General features: G+C 39.8%; 1 protein-coding gene across 1 annotated transcript; it reads right to left on the bottom strand.

The window, feature by feature from the left end:
- Window positions 1-4,991: 4,991 nt before the first annotated feature.
- Window positions 4,992-9,243, bottom strand: tmem70 (transmembrane protein 70). The gene is made up of 3 exons (XM_020613386.1): window positions 9,226-9,243; window positions 8,927-9,026; window positions 4,992-5,622 (listed from the first exon to the last, which is right to left on the bottom strand). Exons 1-3 carry the CDS (start codon window positions 9,226-9,228, stop codon window positions 5,177-5,179), a joined length of 549 nt encoding a protein of 182 aa, XP_020469042.1. The 5' UTR covers window positions 9,229-9,243; the 3' UTR covers window positions 4,992-5,176.
- Window positions 9,244-9,615: the final 372 nt, after the last annotated feature.

Here is a 9,615-nt window from a genome sequence, read left to right as displayed (position 1 = left end):
CTCTTGGCCATTGTTAGGGGCTAGCTTTGACTTGAAATTAGGGTTGTATACATCAACAGACGCTTGATTGATCTGACGTAATTAACATGGGAATGATCGCAGGTAGCCTATCGTTCGGTAAGGCAGCTGCATTATGGGATTTGTAGTTTGTTTGTTATCTGCGCTTCATATCGCCGGGCCATTAAAAAAAGATATATAAAATGATCTCACGGGCCGGATGTAATTATACGCCAGGCCGGATGTGGCCCGCGGGCCTTGAATTTGACACATGTGAGCTACAGCATCAGTTTTCCTATATGCTGCCTCTTTTAACCACTGGTTGAGTTATCATTTACTATAATCTGTTTGTTCAGTAAATGCTTCATTACACAACTACACTGTATTTGCAAACCTTGTGATTGACATACGGTGATGGAAATGTAAACTGACACACTTGGAATACACAGTAAACAGCTGTTTTTTTCCTTTTGTTACTTTAGGTAAACACACCTAAAAACTTTATTTAAAACATCTTTAAATTGGTATTCAGCAAATTTCTTTATCACATTTTACTCACAATTATATGTTAACCTATAATCTATGGATCTCTGATTTAAGGCAGAGCGGTTAAACGGCTGCATTGTGCTTTAAGAGAAAGCACACAGCCCAGTTCCTCACTGTACCATGTCTACAAAGCTGGACTAGCTTGAACATGATGCTAGAAATGGTTAATTAGCCACACAGCTAGTGCGTGATACTGTTTGTATTATTTTATCCACCCAATTTAGTACATAACTTTGACTATGTTTTAGACTGCTGTTCCTAATAAACTGACCACTGAGTGTAGAGTAAATTAACTGATTCATATCTACAACAGCAAGTCACAACATATGTCAATGTCAGTTTATTTATAAAGCATATTTATAAATGACTGGCTCATCTCTGCATGTGTGACAAAGCTGTCACAAATAATGTAGTAGTTTTAAACAACTTAAGCAAATTAAGCAGAAACGAGTTAACGATTCGGTAGTTTCTTCTGAACTCAGCTCAGTCCATTACTGTGAAAGAGGGAACTGGGTGTCTTGGTGGCCAAATGATTAGCTGACATACCATATAACCACAATGTCTCTGACTCAGTTCCAGCTGAAAATTTAAAATAAAATGAGGGGAAATACATGATACATTATGACCCACTTTCCTGTAAATGGTGATGCATTGTAGATCATTTGTTGTTGTAATGCTGATGTAATGTGGCAAGCTTAGTGCTGTAACATGGGAGAGGGTGCCACAGGTCAGTCCCATGTTGCTTTCTGGACATTGTTAGATATTAGTAAATCCGTTACATAATTGTTAAACAATGTGTTAGTAATGCAATTTAGTAAGATTCAAAGTCTGCTCTAGTCTGTTTTGTTTCAAGGTTAGCAGACAGAATGTTGATTCTGAAAAGTTCACCATGACACCAAGTCTTTTCTTGTATTAACCTTGTATTAGAATATTATGTCTGAAAAAATAAATGAATGCCTTAGCTACACACCATGTGACAACATACACACACATTGAGATTCTTCATTTTGTTATAACTAGGTAGAAACGCAGCTGCTCAAAGCATGTGGAAAACTAGATAAGAGATGGAGTCTGTGGACTGACTTCATCTGGGTAAGGGGTTAGTCCAAAACTTATAAATGTATTAGGCTCTGTGTGACCAGGGACTCCACTTTCCCGCAGCCAGTGTGTGTGTTTCTGGAAGGGGGAGCAACCCGGGTTGTGTTTGTAATTTTTACTTGTGGTTAAAATAAATCAGCACTAAATGAAGAAATACAGACTCCTTCATTATTCAGAGCTGTCCAATTAAAGAACTGGGGTATTACAATCCTACACCATGAAACAGAGAGTTTGGCTCTCCACCCAAGACCTTCTGTTCCAGGCTAAATACCAGAAGTTAGCTCCTCGTTATATGGGCTGTTTTTCCCACTTCCAAGGTGTTCAAAGCTGCAGTGGTGTGTTTACCCAGGTGTGTCTGCCTTTTCACATTTCACCGCCCTTCAGAAGAAGACCTTTCATGTTCTGTTCAATCAGGTCTTAGTTTTTAAATTTGCAGTCTCCAAGCATCATCTGAGATTACACTAATGACCATCTGCTGTGCACATTTGCCAGAGAAATAGAAAATATACATTTGAACTACTCAAGATCAGCATGAACAGGTAAATGGGAGCCTGTTTCTGTAGATTGTTATGCCTTCAGAGGTTTGCAGCCTGTTTTGAGCTTGCTTGACCAAGTACCCATTCTGGGAAAACTTTTATGTAATACTGTGCTGTCATCTTCTGGATGACTAGAGACACTGCAGTTGTGTACATGGGAGCAACCTGATACGGCACTGCACTTGTAATGACACCATCAGGGAGGCTTCACTCTGGCCCCTTCTCTACCACCCTTCCCATGCTAAGGTATCATAGAGCCTGCTACAATCACTGCCGCAGCATCAGCCCTGTTACTGTATGCTGATGATCTGGCTATTCTTTTCCTAGCAGTGCTGGGTTTCTGTTGAGTATATGCTCTGAATATGGGGTTAAATATGATGTTCAGTATAATGCTAAAAAGAGTGTTGTCATGATGTGTAGGACTGGAGGAAACAAGGATCTTTGTTTTCCAGATGTTTATTTGTCAGGGCAAGTGCTACGTGTTTGTAATAAAACTAAATATCTGGGACACTTTATTATAGACCATCCATCTGATGATGATGAGATGTATAGGCAGTGTCATATGTTATATACTCAGAGTAACATGTTGGCGAGAAAATCCCGTGTTCCGACCTTGCCAAGTGGTATTGTACTGGACTACATTATAATCAGAGGTGTTCCTACTATTCTGACCCTGTCATGTATGTAGAAATGAGCTCAATATAAACACAAACAATGCAAGTATTAAAATTAGATGCTCCAATTTGTAGGATCCAGTCACAAGACACGATAGAGGAAAAGTGATGTTGTATTTCTTCAGCTGGTGCAAATTTCAGATTCACAGCTAATCAAATTATGTAGACTCAAATAATATGGAGTACACAGTATCACACACAGACAGAACAGTGTCTTTTCAGGGCTGTGATGGTCTGGATACCCTGCAGGTGCAGGCTTCACCTAGTTAGTGATCCAGACTCTTAGCAAGACAAAATGAGATTTAAAAAATTATCAAAGAAACAGTATGCAATATTTTTTCTAATATTCACAAGGTCAGTGATGTTCTGTATAGGGCTTTGGTATTTAATTCCACTGCTCTGTCTTCATCTTTTTGACAATATTATATGAAAGTAGTCCATCTAGAACTTTATACAACCTAGTGCTTCATATGCTTATTGTCGATGAAATTAAATTGGTTACACAAGAAGATTCTGATTGAATTTTCTGTTTAGCGTTCAGTATTGTTACAATGAATGAATTCTGTACACTTTATCAATGCTCATACATGTCAGAATAACAGTAGCTACATTTATATTTACTGTAAATACTTCTTTACTTTATGCTAAGTATAATTTAATGCACAACTTTTATTCTGATTGGAGTTTTGTGGTACTTTTAATTTAATGATGTGATGATATAAAGTGAGTCATCATGGTAAAACGATTAATGGTATGTTCATGTGATGCTGAGCAGAGGCCTGACAGTTGTATTTGTTTCCACATTCAGATGGAGCAGTGTTACACCTGGGCAGCTATTTTCCTTCCAGATCTCAACCGGCTGACCATGCTGACCACTCTCATCCTCTCCAGGGTCCCAGTGCCAGCCTACTACAGTGGCTCCTCACTTGGGTCCTTCCCTCTCCTATAGCTCATCCTCCATTGCCTCCTTTTGTTCTTCATCTAGCTCCTTCTCATTCGTGGGTCTTTTTTTTTTTTACCATAACTCCTCTTGTTATCCATTTGTCTTCAGAGAGGAGAGAAGAGCTGGGGGGCAGGATGAAGGTTGAGCCCTCACATGGAAATGGTAAATATCAGTTTATCCAATGTTATGGAATACTTCATGAAGTATTCCTCCCATGGTATTTTTAAATATTATCATATGAAGAGATGAGGAAAATGAAAAGAGAGGAGAGGAGGTGAGGGGGATAATGGAGTTTAAATAATTGGAAAAGGTAAGCATCAATTTATTTCCTTTTATGGCATTTTATATCATTACTAATGAATAAATAATCTGCTCTTCTGCTTCTTTCACCTTAACTCCTCGTCTTCTGTTTGTATTTCAGAAAGAGGAGAGAAGAGATGGAGGGCAGGATGATTCCCTCATGTAAAGTCTACAGAAACAGCAAATTACAGAAAGTGAGCATAAAGGACTTCAAATGGAGGCAAGAGAGCTCTCGTGCCCTTTACGATTTCCCAGTGGGACAGTCCTGAGCCCTCACTAACTCATGCACTCAAAGTCAGTGACTCTGTGAGTGCAGACTATGAGTTTGGGCCATTTGTTTTAGCTTCTGAAAATGTATAGAAATGGCTGTAATTCCTTCATGGTTAACACAATATGTTTGTAAAACCCTTTGAATTAAAGCTAAAAGTCTACAATTAAACAAGATGTTGACTGCACATACTGACAATTTCAAAACCATTGTGGTGGTGTGGAGATGCTATGTGAAGTAAAATTCATAACTCAGTGAACTCTTAACACACAAATATAAAACCTAAATTATTACAGTTCAGCGTGACTTACCATGGATATGCTTTGTCCTCTCCTTAGTTTTTTCTTTCAGAATCAAAGTCATCCATTGACAGTTGTTTTTAAGTTACATTTATCAACTTCAGTTTTTTCACTTAAACAAATCACTATTTAATAAATTCAAAAAATAGTTTTAATTTATTAGGTATTGAGAAAAAAATGTCAATATCAACTCCAAGATTTTTTCTGCTGATGTTACAAGTTACTTGATAAATGGCAAACCTGTAAACACCCAATGACATTTTTATTCTCCGACTGAGATGTAGGACTTGGCCTTAAATCTCAGCACTTGATGACAGCAACAAAAGACCATAATAGTGAAGTTACATTTATTACCATGAAATATCTGACACAAACATCTAATGTAGCTGAGAAAATATTTTGGTTCCCAAGTCCTCAGTATACGTTCCAGCCTGGTAGAAACACAGCATACGTACTGTACAGTTTGGAACTGTGGATTCATATGCTATCACCACATTCTACCTGGTGGCGACCGTTCAGCACTTATCAGGCTTGTCCATGTCATCTGTGCTGAAGCTGAAGGGCTTATCATAGCCCATCAGGTGGTTGTAGTCGTGCGGTTGGGTGAACAGGTCTGGGTTTACCAGCAGCCCCTTGTTGTCAATGTAGAAGGTGGTGAACATCCTGCTGACAGCTGGGATCCTGACCTGGCTCTGGTGGAACACAGTCTTTTTTTCAGTGAGGAAGACACTGCAGGTGATGGCAGTGTAGGTGTCTCTGTCTGGGTTGTGGTACAGGCGGATCACGTAGCCCTTGGTGATGAGGTGGAGGAGGACAGGTGTGAGGAAGGTGAAGAAGCTAATGACCACACAGAAAGCGGCGTGCAGGGCGAAGCCCTGGACTGCTGGTGCAGTGTTCAGGAGGATCTGGGGCATGAGGAGGAGGCTGGCCCCGCTGGTGCTGTAAGAGAACATCTTCACCCCTGACATGCCAAAAAAAGAGTCGGAGAGCGCAAGTTACCGAATGAAGAGCCACTGCATACACTGGCAGTATCAGGAATATGACCATTTAATCCAAGTACTTACTGTATGCACTTTAGTCAATATTAGATTGTTTCATCACTCACTGTACATTAAATTCCCATAAACCTGCAGTTTCTTAGTTTATAATACATGAAAGGTACATTCAAAGTAGTTACTCTGATACTAAAGATAGGTTATTTGGGCTACGCTAGAGAGGTACCCGGATTCCACTCTTATCTCTATCCACCTGGCAAATCTCCACTTCCTAGTGAACAAGATGGATGAAATTCTTCTCGTCAACAGGGTGAGTATGCAGTAGTTCCATTATAGTGTAGGTGCCTCTGGTTTAGGAATGAATTTATAGTTTTGTGTTATATTCCAATTGTTCACACTATTGCTGCAAAACTATGTGGTATTCTGCTATATTGTGCATAATCCACAGTAACTGATCTTTCATTCACTTTGACTGTCCTTCACAACTGAAGCAATTACATCAGGCGCACTCTGTGCAGAGCCAGGTTGGTTTTATGTCCAATATACATTATGCACAGACAGAGCTGGTACAAAAGGGTCTGTAATCTACTTTTTTCAGTCAAAGCAGCATTTCTATTTGCTGCTAAAGCACGCTGTGCTCCAGGGGTAAATGACTATTGAACAAGACAGTGATATAGCTTCTTCTGCTGCTGTCCAATGAGACTGACTTGTCAGATCCGTGGGCAGCAGGAGCGAGACTGTGCTGTGCACTTAGGTTTTTAACTGAACTATGACTAGGATCCACACTTTCACTTTACAGAATTCTGATTTTTTAAATCACATGATAAACAAAGATAATAAAATGCGAGTCTCACTGGTAAAACACACTGGAAGCGCTTTTGGAAATGTTTTCTGCACGTCTCACACTGCAGATAAAATTCTATTATATCAAATGAGTTAATCCACACTGAATCTGAGATGAGCATCTCCCATAGAACCTACATGTTTTTTATGCTTCATGTCTATTTTTTTCCCTCTGCTATGTTTAGTGAAGCTTAATCTCCACAGTCAGATGTATAAATCACACAAAACCTGTTTCCACTGGTATCTGTTACAGCTGATCAGGCTGCTTATATCCATAGACTACATAAAAACATGATTTCTTCCTGATGATCTTACGTGCAAACTATTTTTGTCCAGTACACTTGCCTTGTTGGTTAGCCTGGTCAAGGCTCTTTGTCCCACAGCTGTCCTGCTGACACATAAACAGCTGTTCTCATGATTTTAAACACACACACACACACACACACACACACACAACGTGCTGCTTATATCTTGCTTCCAGTGTGTTATACCAGTTAGAGGCAATTCATACTTTACGCATCCGCACGTCAGCTAAGATCGAGTAACATAATTTTCATCATCTTCCCAGGTCCAAGGGGGTCCACACAGACTCTGTGCGGATATCCACATGGATGGCCCACACAAAACAGCGCCGACTGCATATTAAGCTAAACTATTTGAGAGATATCATGTTTATGTTCTTTCATTCACTGTTAAGAGTGATGAACACAACATGCAGAAGGTTTGCAGTGGTCTTACTGAAAAGGAGGGTACATAGTCTTTTTTTAAACATTTGTTCTGTCTAAACATACTGCACTGGACATCAAACCAGAGCTTGCCAAGTACAGACAACATGTAATTAGTCATAGAGGAGAGTCAACGTCTGAGTCCATGCATATCAGGCTACATCATCATCTACTCCAATTCCTATGGAATCCAGGAGGGGTGTAAAAGCATTAAGCCCCCCCAACAGCTACAGAGTTGGCACCTGTACCTGGCTCAATTTTAGTGGCAACATTAAAGCTGCATTAACTAAGATTTAGCGCAAATTTGGATAAATCAAAACATGTTGAGAAATGTCTCCCTGCTGTCCTAACCCTCCACCCCACCCCGATGGCTTCAAGCCTTGTGTTTATTTCTACCCATCTCGACCCATGTTGTTAAAGGCTGCACCACACTTCCTCTATGCTGCTGCTGATCTGAGGTTATAAGACGCCAGACCATAGACACTCCCTGTGCAGGTACAACCCAGGATGGGTGCGGAGCTGTTAGATCCAAAAGGCTGCGTTATGTAGCACAGGAAGAGTGTGACAAAGAACGAGGCAAAACTAGGTTTAACATCAGAGACACATTGTCAATACTGCTAGATGCTTAAGTACTGTAGCTAGCTAACGTGTATATGTTGTCATCATTAGCATTCTAACGTTAGCGTTTCAATTTTGTACCTCTGTATTGAATTATTCTGGTTGTAATTTGGAGTAATTCCAACTGCAATATTAGTGTTTTGTTGTCCAATTAGCAGAAACCGGGGTGTTTTGCAGGACTAGCAAATGAATTAATTTTGCTATTTTTCTCTCATCTTTGGTCCATAAGGTTCATTTATGTCAGACATAACACTGCAGTCTACATAGCATTTTAGTGAGAAACTTAAAATTTACAGGACTACTATTTTTTTTGTTTTCTTTTTTAATTCCACTGCTAAAGTGCAATATTGTGGTTATGTGAAAATGATTGTTCCGTACACATATTAAGGTTTAAATACAAGCACACTATTTTCAGTTCTTGATGCTCATTTATTGATAAATCGACAAAATCTCCTGGTCCTGGCTGCAACTAGCACCAGGTGACACAAAAATCATCCGAGTTTAATACTAAAAAAAGAAAGAAGTAGTTGAGTCAGAAGACCGGGTAAATATTCTACATTTATAAAGTACATCACTATTTAAAAGGGCACTATTTTCTTAAGTCAGACTACGAAGAGGGGCAGCAGTTTATGTTTAGAGCTTTCCAATGTTATCGTACTGTTTAAAACTGGTTGCAAATGATTTTGCTTATTGGTGACCTTTCTACAAGTTAATGGCAAGGACAGTCAAGTTATGTTTTTGAGTTTCTATTTTAATGGGTCCTCACCCTCAATAATAAGTTAAAATATACAATTTCAGGGCTTTCCGTTATTCCATCAGTACAACATATCATGTCACTTTTCCACAGTAAACCTTCAGGTTGTCAGAAAGGTACCTGATCTCTGTGACTTCAGGTTGTCAGAAAGGTACCTGATCCCTGTGAATATGGGTGGATGTGTGTCCAGTACCTATGAGTACTGTAGAAAGCAAACGGAAATATTCCTTCTAGTGATTAACTGACTTCATAAGTATCAGATAAAATACAAATAAAGTCAAAGATGATAGATATTTTTCTTTCAAATAAAATTTGGTGAAAGTGACTCACCTCGAACAGCACGGCCCAGGCTGCCAGTGTAAATGAGGTTCCCGTCCTCAGAGTAGGTCGCTGTGGAGAGAGCGCAGGTGGATGGATAGTGGGACTGCACCTATTCAAAAAAACAGAAGAACACCACATGCTAAACACTGGCTTTGGCAACTTTGTGGTCTAATGTGATGTTCCCTAAAGGTATTCACTTTGGTACACATTACCAGTTTGAATGCCTTCCTGTCCATGCTATCAGTCTTAAATAAGTAAACAAACTAACTAACTAACTTAGATCTCAGATTCACTTGCATGGCACTCACCATAGCGCATGACCCTGGACACACCCCCAACCCATTTGCCACCTTAGTCCCATTTGGAGGAATTGAGGAAACGCATTATTAACAACTTGAGAGGTCCTGTCCTCAGATACTTCAGCTGAAGCATCTACCAACCAACTTCTGAAGGGGTGTGTCAATTCATACAAAAAAAAAAACTTCAAGAAGGATGGTCCTGTGTATCGTCCAGCAGCCTCCTCACCCCTCAGAGCTGATATAGACTTGATGTGAATCCCAGTCCCTCTAATTTTATCAGTGTTTCCCTGACTTGCGTCTTTTCCTTGCATCTTAGTCCCGCCCTTGTAAGATGCAAGGATACCAAGCTCGTCCGCCCGCCCGCGTGACTCGGCCACTTATTTCCCAGAAGAAATGTGT

Source organism: Monopterus albus, unplaced genomic scaffold (genome assembly GCF_001952655.1).
Source record: "Monopterus albus unplaced genomic scaffold, M_albus_1.0 scaffold133.1, whole genome shotgun sequence".
NCBI lineage: Eukaryota > Metazoa > Chordata > Actinopteri > Synbranchiformes > Synbranchidae > Monopterus > Monopterus albus.
Note: the sequence above shows the minus strand (reverse complement) of the source record. Positions and strands in the feature narration are given on the sequence as shown.